Raw genomic sequence first — 26,414 nt, forward strand, 5'->3', positions numbered from 1 at the left:
CATTTCCTGCCTCCTCCACAAAAGCATCAGCTGTGTCACATCCTCTAATGATAAGGTGGAGGCTTTATCTCCCTCTCTAGAGCGTGTTTTAGCCCAAGCTTTTATTTAGCTTGTGCAATCTCTGGTGTCAATCACCGTGTTGGTTTCCCCGCTTCTTGTGCCTTCTGCTGCCAAACGAGAAAAAAAAATATCTCAGCAGCGAGGGCAAAATGTTCCTTCATGGTGGCCACGACCTGGGACAGAACCTGGGCGCTGTTATTTTGAGAAATGTGGTTGTAGCCATGCTGAGAACTGTGCTGAGCAGATTTCTGCCCTCACAAGCTGGCCCTGTCCTCCTGGGCTGTGCAGAGGAGAAAGGAGGCAGAGGTGCCCTGGAGCAGTTTTATGGTGTTCCCAGTGTAAACAGCTCTGCTTTAATAATGCATGGGTTTCTACCCACCTGAATTCATTCCATCCCTGCCATCCCGAGTCTGGAGAAAGTTCTTGCTTGTTAGTCTGCATTAGTTTGAGTTTTTTTGGTTTTTTATTTAGTTTGTTCTTCCTGAGCTCAACGATTTTCTCTTTTTCTGCCCAAATGCAAATAAGATTATTATTTTTTTTTAAATTATTTTTAAGCAAACTGTTTTATCCAAGCATTTTGTGAGTGGACAGTCCCCTGTGGATATGTAATAGTAATTGCAAAACTTATTATTTTCTGCTCCCAGTGGCTTTGATTGTGTGAAAATAAATGTTGAGTACTATGAAGCAATTAATCCTCAGCTCTCCTGGAAGTTGGGTAGGTAATTACTGCTATCTTTAGCTTACAGACTGAGGTGAGCATCAGGAACTGGATAATTTGCCCTTGCCCCAGAGATCAAGGACAAGACTTTAGCCTGCTTTTATCAGGTATATATTTTTAATTGAAATATCCCACTCCTGCTCTTCAGATATTTCACATTCTGCACTGGTACATCCACCTCTGCTGCCCTCACAGCCTTAGACATTAAGCAGGCGGAGATTTCCAGGAGAACTTCACTGGAAAACTTTTGGGGACAGCTGGGGACTGAAAAAGAAGAAAGTCTGAGCTTTCAGGCCTGCTGGCTTGTGGTCAACTCACTTTAGATTTTCCTCAGGGCCACTCTCATGTTTCCACCCCCCGCTGAATAAGGGGCCTTAAACCATGGGAAAGCACCAAATGTTTGTGCTTCATTTTGCAAATAATGAAGTCCTGTAGGTGGATGGAATCGTCCTGTTTGCAAAACACCACAGCCAGTGTTTGCCTGTCTCTAATCCCCAGTGCAAATAATGCACAGGAATTTGTTTTGCAGCTTGTTTATGGGAGGTGATGCTGTTACTGTATTCAGATGAAGGCACAGAGTGGAAAGCAGAACAGATGCATTGTGCTGGCTTTGGAGAGGAAGCTAAATGGGGAACGTAACCCCAAGGGCACAGAACAGCAAATCCAGCCTTCAGCAAACTGCTGCATGAATCAGCCCTCAAATATTGTCCTTCTAGACACCACTGCTGTTAGTCTTTGTGTTTCTGATTGCCAGAGGCACAGAGGGAAAAAAAAAATCATGGGCAGGAAACAACGAGGTTGCTTTTATTTACCTCTGCCATTGGTGTCCACCAAAATTTCTTATATTTGTCAGAAATTTCCCCCAAGCAGCTCCCAGAGAGATAAGGCATTTTGTGAAGGATGCCACAGCACAAATGTTAATTACATTTGAGGAAGGGGGTCAAATAATGCTAATGAAGAAAGGCAGGCACAGAGAAGATGCAGCAGCCCAAGACAGTGATCACTGAGGTATCTGTGCTGCTGCTGATGTGAAGAGGAACTAGATCAAGGCTTTCTTGAATTGTTCACATCTGAGATCAGGGAAAAAATCACTTTCTAGGCTGAAGTATCAACTTATTACCTGAGAGCCTGTTCAACACCAAGCAGCTGCCACCTTCCAGCCTCCCCTCACAGCCCCGAAGCTTGGGAAGGACTTTTGCAGGGAGGTGTTGGATGGAATCACAGTGAGGTGAGCACCAAGCTCCTTCCAGCAGAGAGAAATGGAAGCTGAACTGCAGCAGCTCAGAACTGAGCCATGCTTTGGGGGAAATACATCTTGGAATGGTAATACTTGAGAAATTCAGCTTAATAACTGGGAATTCTCCTGTTCCCACCCATCCTAGGCAGAAATGGAGGTTTAAACCACAACCAGCTCCAGACCATGCCATAAACCCACCAACATTTTGTTCAGGCTCCCACTGTTTTTTTAAAGAGGATACACAGGGATGAGAAGAGGGCAAAAAAAGATGCCAAAGGCACGGCACAGGCTCCAAGCGTGGGATTCCAGAGAGTTTGGGGCTTTTCAGTCTGCACTGACACAAATCCTTTAGCCACATGGAGGAGGGTATGTGGCTACACTGACACTGGCAGTGTAAGATCGGGGGGCATGGGATGAAAAGAGCAGCAGGTGGGTTCAAAACCAAACAAGCAGATTTCTCCCAACCCTGTGGAGTTCACTCGCTGCCTTGTAAGAAATGATCAGATTTTTTAGAGAGCTACCTGAATATGGTGAAGAACTGATGAGAAAAACGTGAGCATGCCCCTGTTTTATCTTGCACCTGGCCTGAGCAAGGAGTAACAACAGGATGATGTCTGGAGGGAGGCAGAGGTCCCACAGCCTGATGTTGGTTCAGTGAGGCACAGAAGGGTGGAGGAGGACCAAAGTGTTTATTTTACCTGTTGTATTCACTGTAATTTCTAACTGGAAGTAGCCAAGCCCCTCATTAATACTCAGTTGCATATTAACTTCCACACCCCTCAGGATGCAAATGAAGACCCAGCCTGCCTCACATGCAGACTGCAGACAACAAAACCCCACCTGTAACACGTGATTGTTCCACCCCTTTGGCAAGGCCAGAAATTATGGTATAGGAGGAGTCTGGATAAAATTAAATATGAAGAAGAAAGAAAAAAAAAGGGGGGGAAACAGCACTGTTTGCTCAGGATCAGTCACTGGACTGTGTCTCTCCTCCTTCATTGAATGCAACCAGATTTATGGTGTTGAAAACAAACTGTTTGTGAATCTGTGGCAGTTCTTGTTGAACAGGACCAGACTTGAGAGCTGAATTGGTTTTAATCAAGAATTAAACCCAGCTGCACCCAGCCCTTCTGATCCCTGAGGACCAGCAGGATCACAAGAGGGTTTTTTCTTCAAAATTTCCATACCCTCAACACAGCAAATTCACAGGACCTCGATCCACCACGGTCCACAGAGCAAAATGTGCTTCAGACTTCTCCTGTAAAATCACAAATCCTTCAGATTTCCTCTCCACAAAGAATCAAAAAAGCAGAACCTGCCAATAACTTGCTCCCCTCTTCCTTCCCCCCAGAATTTATCCTTAACAGGTTACTTGAAAGCATTCAGGCTTCATTAATAAATGGAAGCCCAGAGTGGCTGTAATTAGTGGGGGGATGCAGTGACCAGCTAATCAGCTCTGCCCCCATCATTTTAAGATCCAAACTGAGCTTTATATAGCTTTGCTAGATGTTCAAACCTCTGTACAACTAATTGAGGCAATTAACATCTTGTCCCTCTTTTTACAATGGCAATTATAGGCCACCATCAGGCCTATGATGAGAAACAAGGGAGAGGATAGGGATTTTTCATATCAAATGCAAAAAAAAAAAAAAAGGGAAAAATATTTTCAATACCAATAAATTCACATGTCTTTCCATAAAAGTGAGGAGAAAAGACACTAAACTGTTTTTTTTCTCACCCTTTGCAGGGTATCTTTAAAAAGTGGATGGTTTAATAACAGCTAAAGGCTGGATATAACTTTGGATTTTTAACCATTAAACCTTTAACTTAAAAATGGCATCTTTCCTGGTTGTGGCAGTAAATTGAAGAGCCTGGAATTAGGGAGCTGTCTCAGGGGCCTCCCAAGTATGAGGATTTTGTTTTCTTTCCTCGAGGATTTTGTTTTTTTCTTTGGCAGGTGGTTCACAAGACAACAGATCTGTCCATCTGTTGGAGCCTGAAAATCTAGCAGGGCTAGGGAGAAAGGAAAAGTGAGGAGGGTATTATTTTTCTATTTTTACCTTTATTTATAGGGCTTGTTTGGCTTTCTACACTAAAGCAAGCTTAGACCCGAGGCTTGTCTTGAGTTGAAGGGAGCATTGCCCTTTAAAATTAAATTAAATGCTGCCCAGTGTGCTGGAAAGAGGAAAGATTTTCACGTTTTTATTAAAAAATGAAGGTCAGCCTGGTCTTGAGCTGTTCTTCCAAACTGAGAAATCCAGAAATTCCATGTCAGTGACCGACAACATGGAATTGTTCTTTTTCAGGGGAAAATATATGTACAGATCACTGAATTGGGCTGGGATTTCTGGCCCATTAACCACTTCTTACCAAGCAGTTATTTCAGAGGAACCCAAATGCCTCAATCAATTATTCCCTTCCCAGCAGTGCTGGGTCATATTCCCTAAAGTGGAAAGGAAAGGAGAGGGGGAAGGAAGGAAAAGGGGGAAGGAAAAAAAGGGGGAAGGAAAAAAAGGGGGAAGGAAAAAAAGGGGGAAGGAAAAAAAGGGGGAAGGAAAAAAAGGGGGAAGGAAAAAAAGGGTGAAGGAAAAAAAGGGGAGAGGAAAAAAAGGGGGAAGGAAAAAAAGGGGGAAGGAAAAAAAGGGGGAAGGAAAAAAAGGGGGAAGGAAAAAAAGGGGGAAGGAAAAAAAGGGGGAAGGAAAAAAAGGGGGAAGGAAAAAAAGGGGGAAGGAAAAAAAGGGGGAAGGAAAAAAAGGGGGAAGGAAAAAAAGGGGGAAGGAAAAAAAGGGGGAAGGAAAAAAAGGGGGAAGGAAAAAAAGGGGGAAGGAAAAAAAGGGGGAAGGAAAAAAAGGGGGAAGGAAAAAAAGGGGGAAGGAAAAAAAGGGGGAAGGAAAAAAAGGGAGAAGGAAAAAAAGGGGGAAGGAAAAAAAGGGGGAAGGAAAAAAAGGGGGAAGGAAAAAAAGGGGGAAGGAAAAAAAGGGGGAAGGAAAAAAAGGGGGAAGGAAAAAAAGGGGGAAGGAAAAAAAAGGGGGAAGGAAAAAAAGGGGGAAGGAAAAAAAGGGGGAAGGAAAAAAAGGGGGAAGGAAAAAAAGGGGGAAGGAAAAAAAGGGGGAAGGAAAAAAAAGGGGGAAGAAAAAAAAGGGGGAAGGAACAACAGGGGGAAGGAAAAAAAGGGGGAAGGAAAAGGAAAAGAGGAAAAGGGGAAAGGAAAAGGAAAAGGAAAGGAGTAAATAGTGAAAAATAGAGAACAAGGGGGAAATGGGAAAGAAAAATAAAAAAGGGGACAGAAGGGGGGGAAAATAAAGATGAAAAGAGAGACAAAGTACAAAGGGAAGAGAGAGGAAAGGGGGAAATAGTGAAAAGGAAATGTTGGAAATAGGAGAGAAAGGGGGAAGAGAGGAGGAAGATGGAGGAAAAGAAGAAATAGAAAATTAAAAGAAAGGTGAGAATGGAAAAAGATAAAGGGGGGAAAATGAAGAGGAGGGAAGAGAAGGGAAGTAGGAAAGGAGGAAAAACAGGAGAAAGAAGAGGAAAAAAGGGGGAAAGGAAAATGAATAGAGGTCCAAAGAAGCCGTGTAAGAAGGAAGGGGGAGGAAGGCAGCGGTGCAGAGCGGGGGAAGGAGCCGGGGCTCCGGGCAGAGCCGCTCCCGGGCCGTACCTGGGCGGGCGGGGGCGGTGCCGGGGGCGGTGCGGGCGCTCTGCCGAGCGGAGCGGGCTCCGTGCCGCTGCCTCCTCCTTCTCCTCCTGCTCCTGCTGTGCCTGCTGCCGCTGCCGCTGTGCCTGCTGCCGCTGCCGTGTCCGTGTCCGTGCCGCCGGGAGCCGGGCAGGATGCGGGGCTGGCTGCGGGGCTCGGCGCTGCCCGGCGCGGTGCCGCTGCTCGGCTGCCTGCTGGCCGCGGTGAGTGACCCGGGGGAGCTTTGCGACAACTTCGGGCAACTTTGGGAGCGCTGTCGGCTGAGGGCAGGTGGATGTGCTCCTGTGCCCTGCTAAGCTGGGAAATAGGGGCCGCTCGGTTTGCCCTTAGGCTCAGGTGCGCGTCCCCTTGGCGAGGGAGCGGAGCCCTCGGAGCTGGAGGAATTCCATTCGGGATTTTAGCGTTTTATTTCACAACCCGCTCCCGGTTTCGCTGTCATTCAGGTTTGCCGGCTTTCGGTTTGCTTCGGTTTCTATTCAGGAGCTCGAAGAGTCCTTGCAGGGCTCGCCCCGAGCCTGGGGATAACGGGATGAGAGTTCCCGAGGGGACTGGGCAGGGGGCTCCGGGGTTCGGGGATGGGCAGGGGGCTCCGGGGTTCGGGGATGGGCAGGGGGCTCCGGGGCTCGGGGATGGGCAGGGGGCTCCGGGGCTCGGGGATGGGCAGGGGGCTCGGGGATGGGCAGGGGGCTCCGGAGCTCGGGGATGGGCAGGGGGCTCCGGGGCTCGGGGATGGGCAGGGGGCTCTGGGGCTCGGGGATGGGCTCTCCCCGCAGCTGCCCACGAGAAGTTGGGCAAAGCTCCGCTTCCCAGCGCTCCAGAGCCGGGGGCAGGGATGTGTCTGGGATGCCGGGTCCATCCTGGGTGTGATTTCCCCGCCGTCGGGTCGGTGATGGGGACAGTGCCGGGGCAGGCTGAGCAAAGGGGGTTTGTGTCTCCTGCTGCTGTGTGTGCCTGTGCACACACACACAGAGCCACACGTGCCAGCAGAGCTGATCCTCCGTGCCAGCAGGCACCGGGCACGGCTTCTGCACGCTTATCTGAGCTCCCCGCTCCAGGGAAAGGTGTCCCTGCCCATGGCACGGGGTGGAACTGGACGATCTTTAAGGTCCCTTCCAGCCCAGACCATTCAGGGAGTCTGCAGTTCTCTGATTTCGCTGAAGCTTTCTTCTCGCAGCTCGTTTCCTCACAGTGTTTGATTTGTTACGAGACCGGATTTAATTTAGCAGACTGAGCTTGGGGAGAGATCTGGTGCTGGCTGTGCTGAGTGTCCCTCTCCTCTCACCTGTAACCTTCCCCAGAGCTGTTTTCCCTCTGGAAGGTGCAGCTGCCTCCCCAGCATCCTGTAGGGCTGGGGACCCTGAGGTAGCCCACCAGAACAGGCTTGTACCGTGGGTTCTTGGTTGCAAGTCACCTGTGTTTGCTCTGCTGGGCTGGTGACAGTGGCTGTGGTTGCAGAGACATCACAGAATTGTAGAATGGTTGGAAATAAATATCTGATTCCAAAGCCCTATGGACAGGACGGGTTTCAGTAGACCAGTTGCTCAGAACATCATCAGCCTGGTCATAAAGCAGAGTCAGATCAACCAAGCTGAGCCTCAGAGAGTGGAAGTTAACCCAGATGTGTCAGTGCATCACTTGTCTCCTTTTTCTTCTCCCCTTTCTTCTCCCCTTGTCCCACAGAAAAATGAAACAAATGGATTTAATTGCAAGTTTTTTTTTGGCTGTCACCATGAGCCACCCACCCATCTGCATTGCCAAAGACTTTCTTAGAGGATGAACAGGTTGGGAAAATGGATTTAAGTACTGAAAAAAACATGACCAGGCAATCAGTTCTTGGAATTCTACAGAGCTTGCTTTAGGGAAGATCCGAAATAGCCCATGTGTCCAGGGCTGGGGCTGGGGAAAGGAGAAGGGGGCAGCGTTCTCATCAGCTGCTGGAGCTGCTCCAGTTCTTGCTTCCACTGAAGCCCTTGGCAAAATTCCCATTTCTTTAAAGATTGTTGGCATGAGGAGCTCCTCTGGGGCCGGATCCTGCAGAGGGTGAGGTCGCACGGCTGCTGAAGCTCACCCTGCGAGGGGTGGCAGGATCAGGCTGGGGGTGATGCTCTTGGGTTGCCACCAATAAGCACAAACCCCTAAAGCTTTGGGGCAGCACGAGGCACAGACTGTAACTGCTTCCTTTCCAACCCTTTTATTATTCTGTTGTTGTTAATGTTCCTGGGATCTGGTTCACACTGGTGGGTTAAAAAGATTCACATGCTCCTTATCAGCACTGATCTGCAAGGTGACTAATACTGAGCTGCCTCAGTGCTGGAGAAAATCCCTGCTTTGTTTCTCAGTTTAAACCTGGGATTTGATGCTGATTTTTAAAGCAAAAATCAGCTCTGCAATCATAACCTGGCTCTGGGAGCTGTGATGGCTCAGCAGATCTCTGTTGGTTTGGGTTTTGTTCGTTTAATTTATTGTGATAATTTTTATTGGTACGTCCTTGGGGGGGGAAAAAAAAACTCTGAACAAGTGGCTGATCAACAAGTTCAGTGCCATAAAACTGTTGCAGCCATGTGGTTTCTAATTGCTGTTATAAACTTTCACCTCTCAGCAGATCTCATTTGCTGCAATTCATCAGGCCACGCTCACCAAAGTCCTGCCCTCCTGCCAGGGGCACCTTTGAAAAGTTGGAATAAAAGTGTTGACGTGGTGTAAATGCACAATAATCCCTTTTAGGTTCTTCTGTGTTGGTTTTAGGGGTGTAATTAAGATAATTTGCCTGAAGAGCTAGAAATTAGACACTTTTTTTTCCCCCTCCCAGTGTTTGTCTAGAACATGAGATGTGGATAATTTGAAGCAGTTGGTGGATTCCACGTGCCTTTGGATTTCAAGCTCCTTGAATTAGCCAGATCTGCCCATCTGGTGCAATTTGTGCTTTTCTTCAGAGTTTTGCTCTGTTCCAGCCTTAAAGTAGGTTTGTGATGGAAAAGAATAGAACAACTCAGATCTGGTTCTTCATTAGTCCGAGTGCAAATGCTGGAAATGTGATCAGTGTGGAAAATCAGCGCAATCTGAGCTCACGGGACAAGCACTTCAGCTGTGTCTCTATCTCCTTCCTCTTGTCATTGATTGAGAATCTGTGAAGTGACATAAATACACTTTAAACAATCACTGCTTTTGGCTGAAACACAAGGTAGTCACTGGAATCCTCCAGCCCAGTTCCTGCATCCAGCACAAAGATCCTTTAGCAATAACAACACGTGTTTAACAAAGGCCTGGCCACAAATCCCGAGTGTATCACTGGGTGTATGATTTATTCCATTTATGCTTGTATAAATGCATGACTGACTTTATTCAGGAGAACCAGTTGCCCAGCCCTGTGTCTGGGTAGCTCTGAAAGCCTCTCTGCCTCTCTATAACGCTGAAAGTTTTGAGATAGGGCACATAATCAGCAATAATAATATTGTGGGAGCTCTTATTTAGGGCATAAAAAGGCAAAATGGTAAAACAAGGAGGGGGGAAACAGTACCTGAGGGGAAGAAACGTGCTAGGGAAAATATCTAAAGCTGTTTCAAGCTGTGTTTTACTCCAGCATTCACACCATCATTATTACATCCTCCCCACAAGCCAGGGGTCTGTCTCCAGCAGGGAAACTCCGGACAACCAGCCAGGAATTGTGATGGGCTGAGTCCAGCAGGGTGTAATTTAAAAAGAGGGACTTTCACCAGACACTCAGCATCAGGAGGCAGGTGGGACCATGGACAGGGAAGGCTGTCTGGGTTGTGAATTTTGGGTGGGGAGGTGCTTTCCCCCCATTTTTACAGCACTTTAAAAATATCCTGGTTCCAAGCTTCTGCTGTTGTACCAGCAGTGAGAGCCAGAGCGCTGCTCCAGGTAGAAATGCAAATTCAGGGGAGTTGTATTTTGTCCTGTGGTGGCTCATGAGGCTGACAAAACATTTTGTTCTCATTCTCAGTGCTTCTCAGTGACTTTGTTGGGCGGGTTTTTTCTCTCCTCACACTTGGCTTTCCAAAGAGGGGTCGGGGCAGTCAGGGGATGCAGAGCAGGGGGATGCTCTGCACATTTAAGAAAGGGTGAGTGGTGAGACCGTGTCAGGAGAGAGCTGCTTCAGCTGCCAGGCTGCCTTAGGAATGGCAAACATGCAGAGTTCATATTCATTTTCAGGGGGAAAAAAAGGGGAAAAAAACCAGAGAGCTTTTTGCCTTTACCAGATGGTCTCCAGCAGAAACAACTGGAGAGACTGGTGACTTGTCAAAATCAATCTTCCACATGATATGCTGATAGCCTGGGAGGACTGGGAATTTTCTGCTGTTTGGGCTAGAATGTAGACACAAATCTCTTGGAACAGAGGGAAGAGGGACAGGGGGGAGATCCAAGTGTCCCATTTATTGGCACCAGACACTGTGGAGATCAACAAGACCCAAGATTTGATGATCTTTTTTAAGCCAGACCTGAGTGCACTCGGAGGAGATTTGCCACACCCCGAGTGGCTGAAATTCAGGAAAGGGCTCAGATTATCCGTGCAGAATAAAAACTCAAAGTCAGGCTTTGGTGGGGAGCAGGATTCAGCTGGGTTTAGGAACACAAGAGGTCACACCCTGTCCTCAGAGCAGGTCAGCACCAGTGGGGCAGTGTCACTTCTCTGCTGTAAATGGGGTCCCTGCTGCACCACCCTGCCTCAGGGGACATGGATTTGTGGTTTTCCAATGCCTGGGAAAGGCTGTGGGATTAAATGTATCCCCACTCCCTGCTCTCATCAGCTTTCTTCTGTGTTGGAAAGAAGAGGAAAGTCCTTTGCAAGAATCAAAATCTAAGAAATGCAGCCAAGAAAAAAAAATCCCTAAATATGGTTTTGTGGGGCCAAAACCACAGCCAGAATGAGCTGGAGGTGAGTGGAGAGCCCAGAGCAGGAGGGGCTGGATGGACAGACACACAGACTGGCCTGTGCCATGGCATGGGTTTGGTTTCCCCTTGTGAGTGCTGAGTGCAGCTTCTCCACTGCTCCCTCCCTTCCGTGCTCCCAGATGTTTTCCAGAAGTCACAAGCTCCCACAGCTTCAGCTGGGTGGGACCTGAGCCAAGAGGGGAGACGCTTTTGCCTTTGAAAATGAGATCTCAGAGGGCTGCAGTGGAAGAAAACACAAAGCTTTTGGTTTATGAGAGGGCCAGGCATGAGCAGCCAGACCTCATCCACCCAGAGCTCCCACAGCTCCTGTCATGGCAGGGAGGTCCTGCCCTGCTGGAGGAGGCTGCTCCCCACCTGAACAGCCTTTTTGTCACCATTCCCTTTCTCTGGGAATTCATTTCTCTGGGCTGGTTCATCTCTCTGGACACAACCTTCACCTTTCCCGGGATGCAGGGAGTGTTCATTCCTCAGGAAGTGCCCGGGGGGAGGTTTTGAGGAGGGGATTTTTGAGGAGGGGATGAGCTCCCCAGAACCATTGGTTATAAATAAAACCCATTTATTTGTTAAATGGGGCAATGCCAGGCTGCTTCAGCACTGCTGGAAAACCTAAAAGCTCCTGAAGGTGTAAAAAAAAAAAAAAAGCTTCAAACTTTCCTTCTGATGAAGATGCTGTTAATACATCACAAATACTTTCCATCCCAAAACTTCAGCTTTATTAGGGGCATCCTCCTTGGCTGTAGCTCTGCCACAAACCACTTGGAACCAGCATAAACCCTAAGGAGGGGAGAGCTATAATAGCTTATGTTTAATAATTGCCAATCTGCACAAATAGAAACAGCACCTGTGAACAGGACCTGACCTGCTGGGAGCGAGCAGGAGAGGTGAGGAGGAGCAGGCAGATGTGAGGTTTCCTCGCTGTCACAGCCTTTGTCTCTGCTGCCTTTTGCCCCCAGAGCTGTGGGTGCCAGGAGGGTGCCCCGGGGTCGGTGCAGCCCTGGCTGGGGCTGGCATCAGCCCTCAGCTGGGTCATTTGGAGCTGGGTGGTTTGTGAAGTGAATTTCGGGAGGTTTCTGGCAGCAGGGATGTGTGCTTAAGGCTGCAGAGCTCGCATTAGTGCTGCTTCACTGGCTCTTCATTGGGGCAGATCTTATCTCCAGCACTGACATATATATATACATATATAAATATATATATATGTATATATATATAGGATTTCCAGCATGTAAAGGCCCATTCCTCTACAAGAATTTAAGAGACCCTGATGTATTTTAAATTAACACAGTCACTTTTTCAGTCAACTGCACCAGTAGATATTAAAAGCTTTAAATTCCTCCATTAGTCACATTAGGTGGATTTCTTCCCACCAGGGCAGTCCCTAACTCTCCATTTCACTGTTTGCATTGCTGGGAGCTGGAGATTTACACTTCTGTAAATCTGCTTGGCATTTAAATTCCAGTGTTTGCACAGAATTGTGATTATTTTCTAATTCAGAACCAAATTGGGATTATTTTCTGATACATTTCACTAAAGAGCTGGACAAGAGGGTGGGTGATGTCTTTTTGATAAACTCTGTTGGCTGTCATGGCTTGGCTCCATTGATCTGCATGAATTTAAAGTGGAGAAGAGGCCAAAGAAAGTGAATACAGGGATCCCAGCTCTGCTTGCTGAGCCACCATCTCCATGGCCCTGTTCTTTTTTCAGCAGGGATGTTCCTCCTCCTGTATGAGCTCCACAGTTTTTTTCATCCTCATCTCTGTCATCCCATCAAGAGGGACAGGGAAAAAAAAAAATCTATTTAAATACAATTCTTGTCTGGAGGGCAAAATATCAATACTTGGTGTCTCCTTTTGAAAGCTGAAATCTATTGGGTGTCTTTGAGGCTCCAGCCTGGATTCTGTGTTTAACAGATGTTCCAACTAATCCCTGGTGATCTGAAAGACCCCAACCAACATCTGGGCAGTGTCCCCAGGGCCCTCACAGATGTCACTGGCTGTCACAGATGCCCAGCCTGGGAGCTCCCTTGCAGGTGGGATTCTCCTGGCAGGTCAGGACACCCCGATTTTGTGTTTCTCTGTGGCTGTCTGGGTGCCCAGGGTGGTCTGAGCTCCTGTGGGGTCAGCCCTGAAGGCAGGCTCAGTGCTGCTGAGCACTTTCAGGCCACTGGAGGGGTAGAAAAATATCCCCAAATCATCCCTTTGCAGAGAGGGAAGCGGGTGAGGGGTTGGAAGGAGATGAACTTTAAGGTCCCTCTCAACTCAAACCATTGTAGGATTCTGGGACTCTGATGCTGTGAACACCAAAATTAAAGTTACCTCATTCTGCACCTTCCTGAAGCCTCACAGACACAGTGGCACTTCAGTCCTTTGGCAGACACCTCTCTTCAGAGATCTTAAGCCTCAAACTGGTTTCTTGTGTTGTGTAAGAGTGAAAGGGAAAAAAAATATATAAGGAAGGAAATTTGCTCCATGCTGAGCTTTTCCCTGCTGCCTGCTTTATTCCTTACCCAAGAACAGGTTTTATTTCATCTCTCCCAAGTGGCAGCTCAGACTTTGAGGAACACATCCCCTTGCCAGGTAGGAAGGAAACAAAATCTAATTAAATGTACTGGTTGTGATGATCACCACCCCCCAAAAAAAGTTATCCATAACAGCTCTGCACTTTTGCACCAGAATGAAAAGCAACCTCAAGGCAGACCCTCAGTGTTTTTATGCACTCAGCTTGGAAATGGCCAGGATCCAAACCCTGCTGGGTGTTACACCTCTGCCACCTTTATTGTGCCACAGCCACATCCACCTCTGATTTTAAGTGAATGTGATTATTGTTGTATCTTCTACCCCATCCATTTGTCAGGAGAGAGGGGAACTCCTTCATCCTGCCCATGGCTAGGTGGGACATGTACTTGCTGCTTTTTTTGCTTTTATTCTTTTACTTTTAAGTCACCTTTTGCTGCCCTCAGGAGTTTCCTGAGTGAAGATTGAACCTGTGCCTTGTTTAAAGTGGCTAAAACTACTTCATCCTCCTCACCATCAGTGGCTGGGCTCAGTCCTGGTGGTTTTTGGCTGCTTTTTTCCCATGTAATTTGGGACAGTTCAGCAAGGAATGATGTGGCTGCTTTGCTCCCTTGCTGGAGCTTTGGGTTTCCCTCCCTGGGAGTTCCTGGGGTTTTCCTGCTGCCCTGGGGTCATTCCAAAGCAAAATGCAAATGGCAAAAGAGTGAATCAATTCACTTGTTTCCTCCCACATCTGCATCCATCTATTTGGGGTTTTTTTGCCATTTTCATCCTGCCTTTTAAGAACAATCAGGCTTTTCCAGCCCGTTTTCACAGCAGGAAGAGGTTGTCTTTTTGCTTGACATCCTCAGAGGCAGAGAAGCTGCTGCTGAGAGAGTTCCCAGCTTTCCAGGGCACCAAGGGGAGGCCAAGCACTACACGAGGAATTTCTGACATGCTCAAGTGTCCACTGCAAGGCTGAGTGCATTTTTGGGGGGATACAACATTAAACACATCTGCAGAGCCATGTGGGTCTCACCAGTGATCCCTCCCAAGGAAATTTTCCACCCTTTCTTCTCTTCTCTGCACCCCAACTCTCCTTAGACACTTTAGTTTTTGCAGATTTTCTCTTTGCAAAGCCTTTTTTCACCTGCTGGAGATGATGCTTTGTGGTTGAGGTGCAGGAGTTGTTCAAACAGTTTTGTTTTCAGCAGCATCTCCAGCAAAATTAAACTTTGTTCCCCCTTGCCCCTCTCCCTCCTCCCTTTCCAGGGAATTCACACAGCACAGGGTGTATCAAAGGCTTATCTTTAGGCTGTTTGTGTGCAATGCAGATGAGGAAAGTTTTTATCCTGAGAAATAACAGCTCATATTGGAACGAATAAAATAGATATTTATATATGTATATATATTTATGCATATAAAAATACGTGCTTTCAGGTATAGCAACACTTCCTGAGGGATAAAAGAGGAAAAAAAGCTGAGTAGCCATTGCTGTGGATTTAGCCTGAAAATGTTTGGGATAACACAAAACCAAAGAGTGCTGGTTGTGGAGGGTGTCCTTTGGCAAAACATCGCTCCCATCCTTCACGCCACAGACCTACAGCCGAGCTCCCAAATTAAATTCATGGCCCTTCTGGGCATTAAACTCCTCAAACTCCGTGGAAACGTGGATTTTTATGTCATGCCACAGTTTCCTTCCCACCTGCTCGCTCCATGCTGCTGCAGAGGTGATAAATCTTCACATCCCCACAGCCCCACAAAGGGCTGGGGCTCCCCCACCAGCTCCTCCCAGCCTGGGTAATTTAGTTATTTTCTTTTTATTTCTGTAATTAAGGAACTTGGCAGAACTCAGAACAGCTTTTTCAGACCCATGAAATGCGTAGCTGGAAGTTTCCTCGCTGGGTTCCAGGCGTAAAGAGCCTTAAAAGCTTTTTTCTGCCTCTAGCTGTGCTAGTCGGTCTAATAAAAAATACCATGTGTCATATATCAGCAGTCAATCAGGGCTGTAAGGGCACTTAATAAAACTGGTTTGAGATGTTGCTTTTAGATATCCATTCATCTTGGTCCCTACTTCTTTTGGAGATGGCTTGTTGGTGTCTGCCAGAGGCTGAAGGTGCTCTGGAAGTGCTTGATCTACACTATAATTAAATTTATACACCACGAGGAAGGCACTCCTGGTGTTGGTGTGTGTATTTGTGCCTTCCATCTCCACTGTTGATTTCATTTGGGTCTTACAAACTTGGGGATATGGGGCAGGATCAACTTTTCTGTCTCCTTAAATCGTCTGCCAACACTCCCATTTTGACCATACAGTTATTTACCTTCATTTTGTTAAAATCCACCTTTTTGCTGTGCTGCTTTGACTGGAAAGCTGTTCCCAGAGCCAGATATCTCTGGTGGTTAAACTGTGTTAGCCAAGCCCTGATGGTTTTGTAGACAGAAAAGGAAATTAGAGTTGGAGCTCGCTGCCTTGGGTCTACTTGACCTGAGCCTCAGAAATGCCTTAAGAGACGAAGAAAATATCTGGAAATAATTTTAAACCCAGCTATAAAGCTGAAGCTTTGGTTGTCTGTGCAAATTTGTGTGCTGAGTGTTGTTGTTACAGAGAGGTGAAACAAAGGCAGGATTTATTGATAAATCTTCCAAAAATGTTCAATTGAGCTGTGGAGGAAGAGCAAAGGGCTGAGGAAAAATTGTGTTTTCCTGAAGGGAAGACCCTTGATGTAACTCAAGAACACTCTCTTTGGGAAGAGAGATGGGAAGGGAAAAGAATCCATGGGACTGTTGGGTCTGACCAGGGACTGGCCAGGACCTGTGATCCCAGCAGGAATTGTCTGGGGATACAGGGATGAGGGAGAGGATGAAGGTTGTGGTGAGCCATGGGCAGAGTCCTGAATCCCAGCTGCAGAGGGCTTGGGGAGCTCCAGTGAGGAATGATCACAAACCTGAGCTGAATCCCTCATGTGGGACCCCTGGCTCTGTCCAGAAGCCTCCAGAGCTCCAGCACTCCCAGGGACATTCCCCGTGCTGGGAATGCTGAGCAGCCCAGGTGCACTTCTCTCTCCTGTACTGCCTTTTTCCAGCGTGGACTTCTTTTTCCTCTGCAAATTGCTGTAATCGTGTGTCCCCTTCCTGTTCCTCTCTGCTGCAGATCTAACAGGATTTTATTGCACAATGAAGCTATCATCATCATCCTCATCAAACAGCAACTGTGTCTTTGATTCTTGCTCCCTTCCCCACTGTGGGACTGCTGAGGAGTCAAGTCTCTCTTTCCAGAAGGGAAGTTTAAATGTTTGGCAGGTTGATGCTCTCCTCTCCTTTATAGTGATTTCTTGTGTGTGCCAGCTCACCACTCAAACTTCCTGGGCTGTCAGCTCTGAAAACAAGTATTAAATATACATTGCAGCCCTGGGAGGAGAGCCCAACCAGTCAGAGAGCAATGGACCTAAAAATAAATGCTGATTTCCCTTGCAGAGTAGCCTGGGGAAAAGTACAGGCAAGGAACAGCATCCACTGGGGCAACCAGCAGGAGAAGGAGATGAACCAATGAATTCAGCTACAGATGGAGAGTTTAGGATGAAGCTGGGAAGCTCAGCTCAGTTCCAGACTCTGAAAATGAACTTTCTGCTGGGGGTGGTCTTGTGGCTGAATGCCTAAAGCCCAGCCTGGAAATGGGACTTTTCTTTTGCCTTGTTTCTTCTCACGTTTTTTTGCCTGCATCCTAAAGGCGTTGTAATTAATGCTTGGCTGGATTAGCATTGCTAATTGATGTCATGGGGATGATGTGCTCACCCCCTACCCACGTGGACTCGGGATGACATCAGGGCATGGAAGCATCTTTTTCTTCGTGGAAGTGTTAGGAAAAATTTCTTCTCTGAGCGTGTTGTCAAGCTTTGGAGCAGGCTGCTCCTGTTGGTGTTGGAATCACCCTCCCTGGATGTGTTCAGAAAATGTGTAAAGGTGGTGCCTGGGGACGTGGTTTAGTGCTGGACATGGCATTGATGGGTTTACGATCGACTCGGTGATCTCAGAGGCCTTTCCCAGCTTTAAGGATTTTATGATTCAAAAGTAAGGGTCCAGTGCTGGTGCAGGAGTGTTGTATACTCGATGGATTGGATTTGGCCGGGTGTGAGAAGGTTTGCAGCAGTGAGGGAGTCAGATGTGATCCAGTTCCCGATGCTGTGCTCACCCTCCTGCTCTCCTGTCAGGAAAAAATGTCCAAGACAGAAGCACCTTCAGCAGGAACAAAACATTAGTGCAGGTATGGATCTACCTGGCAGTGCAGGAATGGGAGCTTGGTGGAGCTGTATCTGCGTTTGACTTTCAGCCAGGTGAGAGTAGGAGATGGGAACAGGTCATCCTGGAGGATAAGAGGAACATTTCTTCTGGTTTAGAAATTAAAATCCAGTGTAGAAATGCAGTGTGGATTGTTGAGAGATGGGCAGGATCTCTCAAGGGTTTTGTGTAGTCATCACAGAGTCATGCAATGGTTCGGCCTGGAAAGGGTTCTAAAATGATTCCATTCCATCCCCTGCCTTGGGCAGGGACACCTTCCACTGTCCCAGGTTGCTCCAAGCCCTGTCCAACCTGGCCTTGGACATTTCCAGGTCTAAGGGGCATCCACAGCTTCTCTGGGTACCCTGTGCCAGTGTTTCACCAGTCTCACAGCGGAGAATTTCTTCTTGACATCTAAGAAATCTCTTTTCTTAGTTTAGAACCATTCCCTTGTCCTGTATCTATCTGCCCAAGGAAAAAATTGTTCTCCTTCTTTTTTATAAACCTCTTTGAAGTACTGGGCGACATCAGTGGTGTCTCCTCAGAGTCCAGTCCTACCAGTGTTGTGGATCTGCCAGATTCCTGATGGAAGGGTCCCACTGATGATTCCTCCTTCTAGAATCTTCCTCTAGGCTCTTTATTTTGGAATTTGAGTGTGTGTGGACACGCTGGGGATGTGTGGCAGAAGCTCAAGGCCAGCTGGACAGCTTTACCCTACGTGTGGCAGGGCTCACTGCCCTCTCCCAACATCTCCCCCTGTTCAGAGGGATCCATCCACAGTGGCCTCAGTCCTTCCTGTGCCAGCCAAATGTCCTGGGGGTGGTGGCCATGGAGGGAAAGGAGTGTTTTGTTAGGGAGCAGGGAGTGGTTTCCATCAGAATGGCACAGGCCATGTGCTCAGTGGACACACGAGGGTTGGGTGACAGTCCCAGCATTGGTGTTTCACCCAGCTGACGTGGCCCATTTCCTGTAAAATAATTGGAATGGAGAGGAAGATTCATATTTTTGATTGTCCTCGTAGGATCAATCGAGAGTCTCACCCAGACTCTTCACACTGTGCTAAAATAACAACAGCAAAATTAAAAATTGTGCTTTTCATCAGGAAAGATGCAGTGACCACCTCCAGCCCCACATCCACCAGGACCACGAGCTGCTTACAAGGGGGAAGGGAGAGAAATCTAAAATTGAATTTGTACCCCAACAGTGAGGTCTGCAGTGGGAAATCCATTAAAATTGTACAGAGCTCACCAGTGAGTGACCAGAGCTGCCCTCTGAGACTGGAGCATGTGGGTACTGGGAAATGAGATTTAATTGATCTTAAGGCCAAGATAAAAAGATGGGAGAGTGCTCTCTTCACGTAAGACCTTGCCCACTCTTTGCCTTCCACAGGTTATTTTCCCTTAACAAAAACACTAACCTTTCAGTTGAGGAATAATCTCAGCAAGGTGGGTTATTTTGCAAAATTGAGAGGGGTGAAGGGATTTATCCTTGGGGATTTTCATTCTTAGTCAATGAGGAATTAAAACCAGAATAGCCTGTCCCCCTTTTCCTCCCATCAAGAAACTGGATATCTTAGAATAGAAGAATTCGAAACTTAGGAAGTCCTAAGTTATTTTTCTTAACAGAAAGGTGAACAAAGAAAGAAAAAAACCCCATGTTTTTAAACTTTCTTTTCAGGCCAGAAAATGGCCAGGATGTGCCACATCTTTAACTGATGGCAGAGCCATTTCTGGGCAGGAGGGAAATGCCACCTTTGTCATTCTCGGGCTGTCAGTCTGACCCACTCAGAGAAGGGATCATGACCCGTGCCACAGATGAGATGAGTGGGAGAGTTTCACTTTTGAAAGTTCTATCACAACTATCAGTTTCAATCCTATTCAGCCTTAGAGTCTGGGTGTCTCTAACTCCCTTCAACAGCTGCAGATTTAATTGGGGACGTTTTCAGGCTTAGAAATGTAATATTGGGCTGAGTCTGGAGTTTAAAAGTATTTAAGAGTCTGAGAAGTTCTGACCACCTGCAGGTGTCTCCTGCAGGGTTTTTCAGTGGGTTGTTCCCCTGCAGAATGGTGGCATTTAAGTGGTGTGATGGAAAGCAGCACTCCTGGGTGTCAGGAGGGAGAGAGCAGGAGGAGTGCAAGGGAAAAGCAGCATTTTCCTCATTATGTGGGAGGCACATGAAGAGCAACACGTGTGTTCTTGGGTTTGACCAGGAGAGGGTTAATTCAGCCTAAATCAGCACCTTGTGGCTGAAATAATTTTTGTGGAGACAAAAATCGTGTCTTTCCTGGTGGAAGTGGCATTTGATCTCCTTTCTGTCTGTAAGGAAAGTGCTGCTGAGTTCCTGTTTCAAGGGAATTCCCATGGGATCACTGCAAACAGCACAAGAACAGGATCTCAGCTCCAGCATCTCCCCCAGCATCCCTTCCCCTCACAGGATCTGGCAAAGGACACAGGGAGATAAAAGCCCTCAGGAATTCGGTCACATATTCATTGGGCCCTCGGAATTTAACTCCTGGCTGTGCTTGGGAAAATCCTGCCCTGCAGCCACCACCTTTGCCAGGATAAATCAGCTTAGCTGGGCTGACGTGAGCCTGGCTGTGCCACGGAGAGTCCCACTGCGGGATTAATGCTCCTGGAAGTTGTGACAGGAGCGACCCTGGGAGGCTGAGACCCACGTGTGACCCCAGGGATGTGGGGTGCTCCTCAGGGAACCCCTCGGGGGGCTGTGACCCACCCTTGTATCCTGAGCTGGGAATTTTCTGGTGCCCATCTGGCAGAGGACTCTGGCAGCAAGTGTGGCTGATGATGCCTGGGAGGAAAAGGCTCCTTAACCATTGGAGTGGGGGGAATCTGCCAGAAATTGGTTCAGCCTTTGGCCTCAAGGCCCTTCCAGAACAATGAGAAACGTTCCAGTTGTCCACAAATATAATAAAAACACAACCAAGGAGATGAAATTAAATGTTTGAAGATTCTTAGCTTGGGAAATTCCCAGGATTCAGCAAACTGATCTCCAGCATATTCAAGGAGCAAGCTTTTATCTCAACTTTGACAGAGACTCTGTGTGTCCCACATGACTTTTTCTGATCCATAAAGGGGGTGAGGAGAGCTCAGGTGGGGCAGTCTGCAAAGGGTTACACAGGGTTAGCACAGGGAGTTTGGGGCACAGCCTGGCTCGGGGAATTGGAGTGGGATGCCAGAGTTTGCCACGTTCCCTCTGTAATCAGTTAAGTGCTCTCACTCTGATAAGCAAAGTATGATTTTAATTAAAAAGCCATTCCAGCTGGATTTAATTCTTATGCCATTGAAGAGGCAAATTGCTTTGTGTATAAGGAGAAAAAAAGTGTGATTGTCGTCTTGTTCCAAGGAGTTATAATCCACAGTGGCTTGGATCCCAAGTCAGGGATAATTTCTCTGCTTCTCGGAAGAAATGTGATTTTTTTTTTTCTCTCCCATCTTTAAGAGATCCCTGCTCTGACTCCACGTGTTCATTGTGCCATCCCAGGGGGATGCTGCACTCTGGGGAGCCAACCTTGATTTTTTTTTCTTTTAAATTAAGGCTTTTCAGAGAAGATCTGCACATCTTGCTGTATTTGATGCTGAGGAAAGCACTTCCCTCTATTTCCCATCCTATTTAATTTTGTGGAGCCAAGCCTGGAGCTGGTGCTTGGCTGAATCTAGGAGGTTTTCTGGCCATGCTTGGTAGAAAATGTGTGTTCACCTAGGAGGAAATAAAGATGTTATTTTGCTCTTTGTATTGCTCAGTCTCACCTGATCCAGGTTTAGCTGTGGCATGAGATGCTGCTGTCAAATACCTGCAGAAACAACTGTCTGACAGCAGCTTGTGTCATCGAGGAGATGAATGACACAAATCTCCCCCAAAGGCTGACATACAGAAAAGAGCAGAAATACAGCAAGGTGGCAGCTATAAACTCCAGAACTCCAAAAGATCTTGCACATTAAGGAAAAATAATAATAATAATAAAAAAAAATTCACTTATTTTGTTTATTCACCCACAAGAATATTTCCGGGCTGTGTAAACCACATCTGTGTTATCTGTAAATCGGTGGGGCAGGGTTACTGAGTTCGATTTTCCTCAAGCTCTCTGCAAAGCTCAGTCCTGGGCGTTCTGGGAGCTGTGGATGGATGGCTCCATGCCCAGGTTGGGAAAGCTGAGGAAGGAGAAGGTTCCTCCCCTGCCTGCAGCCCTGTGAGCAGGGGAGGCACATCCATTACCAGTGACAGTAAGCACAGCTATAATTACAGCAATAACAGGCTTTACATTAGCACACACGCCTTGTAAAAAGCTACTAATGATTTCAGGCTTTTGATTTTAGGCTTTGTTGCCTCTTCTCTTTCCTCACCCTGCTCTGCTGCCGCTGTGCTTTCTGTGTGATTCCCTGAAGCCCAAACCTGGGAATTTAGGAGTGAAATTAAGGGGAAAAGCTGCATTTCCACACTTGGAGAAGCCAGTTTCTCCCAGAAATGCTCACAGCCTGATAAACCTGTGAGGGATGCACAAGGCACAGCTGGATCCTGGTGCTGGTTTGGCTGTGATTTAAAAGTGCCATAAATTCTCATCTACAAAAACTGGTCCTCAATAAAGTGTGCAGGGCTGGGAATGGGATGTTGTGGGCAGGAAGCAATCCCTGGGGGCAGGAAAGCCAGTCAGGGGAAGTTAATGGTAGTAACCAGGTGATGGTGAATACACTGTTCACTGCAGTGGGCAAAGCACAGGCTGTGGAACAGAAAATCCTCATTTTTCACTGGTCTGGCTGGTGGGCTGTGGAGTTGGGAAGAGTTTCTGAAGGACTCCTGACCTTAAGCATGGTTTTCCTGTTGGCAATAGCCTGAAGTTCTTGTCTGGAAGATCTCCCCTTGCTGGACCAACCTCTGCCACAGCAGTGTGAGCTTGTGCTGCTGAGAGGCATCTTCAGCTCTGAGGATCCTCAGGGAAAAGGCTGAACTCTTCCAGAGGAGTAAAACAATTGGGTTGTGAAATCTCAGCCCTGAAGATGCTTTTTAGGTCCCTGCTCCCAGGTTAAAACCCAGATGAGTGATAAACCAGGTGCAGTCCAATCCCCTTTTACGTGGTGGGGCACCTCAGCCAGCCAGAGGATCCCACAGCACATCTGCAGGCACGGGGATTGCACAATCCATTCGCTTTTGCAACATCCAAGTAGTTCTGAGGGGCAGATGCAGCCAGAGTTCACTGTGTCCCCAGCCCCAGGCTGGGTTTGTGGGGTCCAGCAAGCCCAGAACTGATGACATGGATGTTCCTGCTTTGAACAACAGAAAACAGGAAAAAAAAAAAATTTAAAATAGTAGGAATGGTGTCTCTTCCCAGGAATTGCAGAACATCTCCTTCATTCAGGATAGATTTCTCCCTCCCACACATGGAACAGAGGGAGGTGTTATGCAGAAGACAGGGAGGCTCCAGGCAGCCTTCATTTTTAGTAAGAATAGGATCAGATCCTCTTTTTGTCCTGTGAAAACATCCCCAGGGTGGGACTGGATTGCAGATTAAGATGTCAGACTCTGCTTTTGTGGTCACTGGAGCTTTGAGGCTGGATTTATCTCCCCCCAGGTAGGGCCTTGTGGCAGTTCAGGAAGCTGAGTGCTGCAGAGGGGACAGGTCCCTGACACCTTTTCTTGGACCATGGGCTCTCCCAACTCTTGAGAATTTCACCTGGGGCTTGGGCAGCAAACTTCAGGCAGAGGAATTCTGCCTTGGGCTGCAATTTCTCTGTCTATTCCTGCATGCACAGGGACCAGTTCAATGTCACTGGTTTGCACTGGTGAAATACCAATAGCTCCTGGTCACTTTTGGCAATCCCCAAACCCAGCAAAACCAGCAGCAAAAATCATGACATTAATCAGGAACAAAAAAGTTGAATTTCTCATTTTTTTATCAGCTGGATTACAGAGATTTTGCATCTTTCTTCTCTGTGTCACCAAGGTGACCTGAAGGCTGCTGCTGCTCTGCTGGCTGGGGTCACAGAATCATGGAATGGCTTTGGTGGGAAGGGATCTCCAAGTTCATCCCATTCCAAGCTCCTGCTCTCAGCAGGGGCACCTTCCACAAGACCAGGATGTACTGACCGTGGAATAAATGAAGATACTGCAAGTTTCCTGATGAAACTTTGGGAACCGACAGCACCTGTGGCTCCAGCAGGATCAATATGATGATTTTTCTTTGCCTCTTCTTGCTCCATGACATGGATAGTTAGACCTTGACCTGGCTTTATCCAACCCAAAGGTGTTAACCAAAGAGAAATGTCCCTAAAGTGGAGTTTTCAAGGACTTCTGAGCAGCATTTCCTCCTCTTGCAGTTGAGAACATTATTGAAACTTCATTATTTAGATGTGGGTTGTTTTGGGTTTTTTTCCCAAACAAGACCAAGTGGGCTTTCATGAGTGGAAGCCAGCAGCCACTTGGGAAAGTCCAAGGAAGATGTAACATCTCAGTGCCTGGGCCAAAATCTGTCATCAGAACCCAGGAAGTCTGTGCACTCGGAGCTATATTAAGATAAGAGTAATCCCTGATGGGAAGAATAGATTATTTTATTTGGCAAGTTATTAAAAGCAGCTAATTTTCACCAGTTACCTCCAGTAAGTCGACTCCAACAACCTGATAAAATGTAACATGTGCTCTGCTGAGCTCTTCTTTTTAAGGGGCTGAGATGGGCAGCCCAACACATTTCCCCTGGCCCTTGTTATTATTGGAGATAATCTGGAGAGAGTTATGGATTTTCAGAGGTTTTCAGTTCATGTCCCATTGCGCTTTACTCTGCTAGATTGAATTTTCTGATAGCACAGGGCCTCTGAGCACATCCAACACCTGGTTAAGTTGCCTGAACACGCTCCCAGTGGCTACTGAGATAACCTGAGGGCATCCAAAAGGATGCAGAGCTCCTCTACTTCCTTTTGTGCTACCTTTCCACACCCTCCTTTGGTTTTTATTGGCCTTTTAAAATTCTTGACGTGGTGTCATGGGACAGATCTTCCCAGTGCCGTGTAAAAAAAGGAGAATTTTCTTCTTGTCCTTCCTCTCTGCTCAGTTTATCCAGCAAACACTCGTGTTTGTCTTTTCTCAGCAGCACGCACTGGGAGTTCATGTGGAATTATTTACCGCTTTTAATCCCCCAAATTCTCTGCCACATCCCTTATTTCCTGAAATCCAGGCTGCCTAACTGGAGGTCTGCACTGAGTCTGTTCTTTCTCGAGTCCAGGTTTTGCATTTGGCTGCGTTCAAACACATCTCAGCCAGCTTTTACAAATGCTCTTAGGTGCAAGTTCTCCAGGCCTGCTAATTTCAAATGTTTATCTCTCCTGAATGCTGTTTAACATCTACCTTTATTACTAATGAGCTGGAAAAAGCTTCTCCATCATCATCAGAGCCATGCATGTTGCCCTGCTGCTTTCCAAATACAGATCAAAATTATTACATGTTGAACTTTCCTCTACTGGAGTGTACAGTCTGTAAAATTTTGTTTGTTGTAATGTTTTTTGTTAAAAAAATGCTTCTAAATTTCATACACTTTGTTTGTATTTCTTCATCTCTATTTGCCTTAGTTTAGTCAACACTGGTTAAGTTGGTTCACTTATTTATTTCCACTTCCGATTCTCCCCTTTTTAATTCATGGTTGAGCTGGGATGAAGCTTTTACTCCAAGTTAATAATTTCCATTGGGAAACTGTGCCTGGATTGGATCACTCTCGTGTCTTTGGTGGCCTGGCCCTTCCTTCCAGGACAACCATGACCTGTGTGCAAAAAATAACCTGGTCTGGTGGAAGATGTCCCTGCCCATGGCAGGGGCTGGAATGAGAGGAGCTTTAAGGTCCCTTCCAACCCAAATCATTCCATGATTTCATAAAGAGGACAACCAAGAGGAGGTGGTGAAGGAGGTCCCCCATCCTCAAGCTGGTGCCTGGTCATCAGGAGGAAGAAGTTTTTTGTCAGGAGATCATGAGAGGAAGATGGGTTTTATTCCAGAAGCATCATTTGGGGGACAGCAGGGATATTTTAACAGGCTCCTACAACATTCTGGTGTTGCTTTCTGGAAGACAGGGACGGCAGTTTGGCAGTGGGAATGGGATAATATCATGCTAATGGCATTGTTGGGATGGTGTTCCCTGGAAAGGTACAGAGGATTGACAGAGCAGTGATCAATTCCCTACAACAACTGTTTCTCCAATCATCACAGGGAAATTTCTCACGGTCCACAGAGAGGGACACCTCATTCATTTCACAGGAAGGTGGTTTTAATGTTATTATGAACAATTTAAGTGCTGTTTCATTATCAGAATTACAATTGTAAATTAATTGGTACAATTAATAAAAGCAGAGAAGAAGAAAGAATGTGCTGTATATTAGACTCAGCTTTCAGTCAGTAGAACACAGGCAAAGGGGGTTTCCCTGTTTGTGGAGATATCTGTGTTTATAGAACATATTCCTCTTCATGGGGCATGGATGGCAGCTTAAGAACTTAGCTGGGTTTTGTCAGTTAATGTCTTTAGAAAATTCTTGAGCTATGTTTGTTACTTGTCCATGCTTGAAATGTTCTTGTGGTGGATGCCTTCAGTGGGAAATCTGGGATTTCCAGAATTGTGTGATGTGGCTGAGAAAATGCTGCTCAAGATCAAACTCTGGAGGGAAGAGGGGCTGGATTTCTTAATTGTTATTGTTTTTATTCTTTAATGAAGCACCTTAATCTTTTAGGATGGGTTTTGTGGTTATTTCCTCTAAGGCATTTTGTGATTAGAAACTTTGATGGCAGCTCAAGCTGTTGCAGAAGGAGTTTTAAAGGAATTTTTAACCTGCTTGTGCAATTTCACCACTGCATCCACAGAATAATAGAAATGTTTAGATTGGAAAAGACCTCAAAGATCATCAAGCCCAACCCTTAACTCTTCACCTTTCAACCATGGCCCAGTCCAGACCATTTTGAAGCCATGAGATTTGCCCTTCTTGAATGGGTAAACTTGGCTGGATTCATTGTGAGTCATCCATTATGTGGCTTTGCAG

General features: G+C 46.8%; 1 protein-coding gene across 1 annotated transcript in view; it reads left to right on the forward strand.

Moving 5' to 3' along the window:
- Positions 1-5,719: 5,719 nt before the first annotated feature.
- The window catches only part of LOC102110911 (vasoactive intestinal polypeptide receptor), a 97,615-nt gene continuing 76,920 nt past the window's right edge, over positions 5,720-26,414 (forward strand). The window contains exon 1 of the mRNA XM_005527783.3: positions 5,720-5,912. Coding sequence (XP_005527840.2) covers positions 5,844-5,912 — 69 coding nt within the window. The 5' untranslated portion in view covers positions 5,720-5,843. The remainder of the gene's footprint in view (positions 5,913-26,414) is intronic.

The sequence above is a fragment of the Pseudopodoces humilis genome, chromosome 1 (assembly GCF_049639895.1).
Source record: "Pseudopodoces humilis isolate 2021_Gansu_Grassland_sample_001 chromosome 1, ASM4963989v1, whole genome shotgun sequence".
Lineage (NCBI taxonomy): Eukaryota > Metazoa > Chordata > Aves > Passeriformes > Paridae > Pseudopodoces > Pseudopodoces humilis.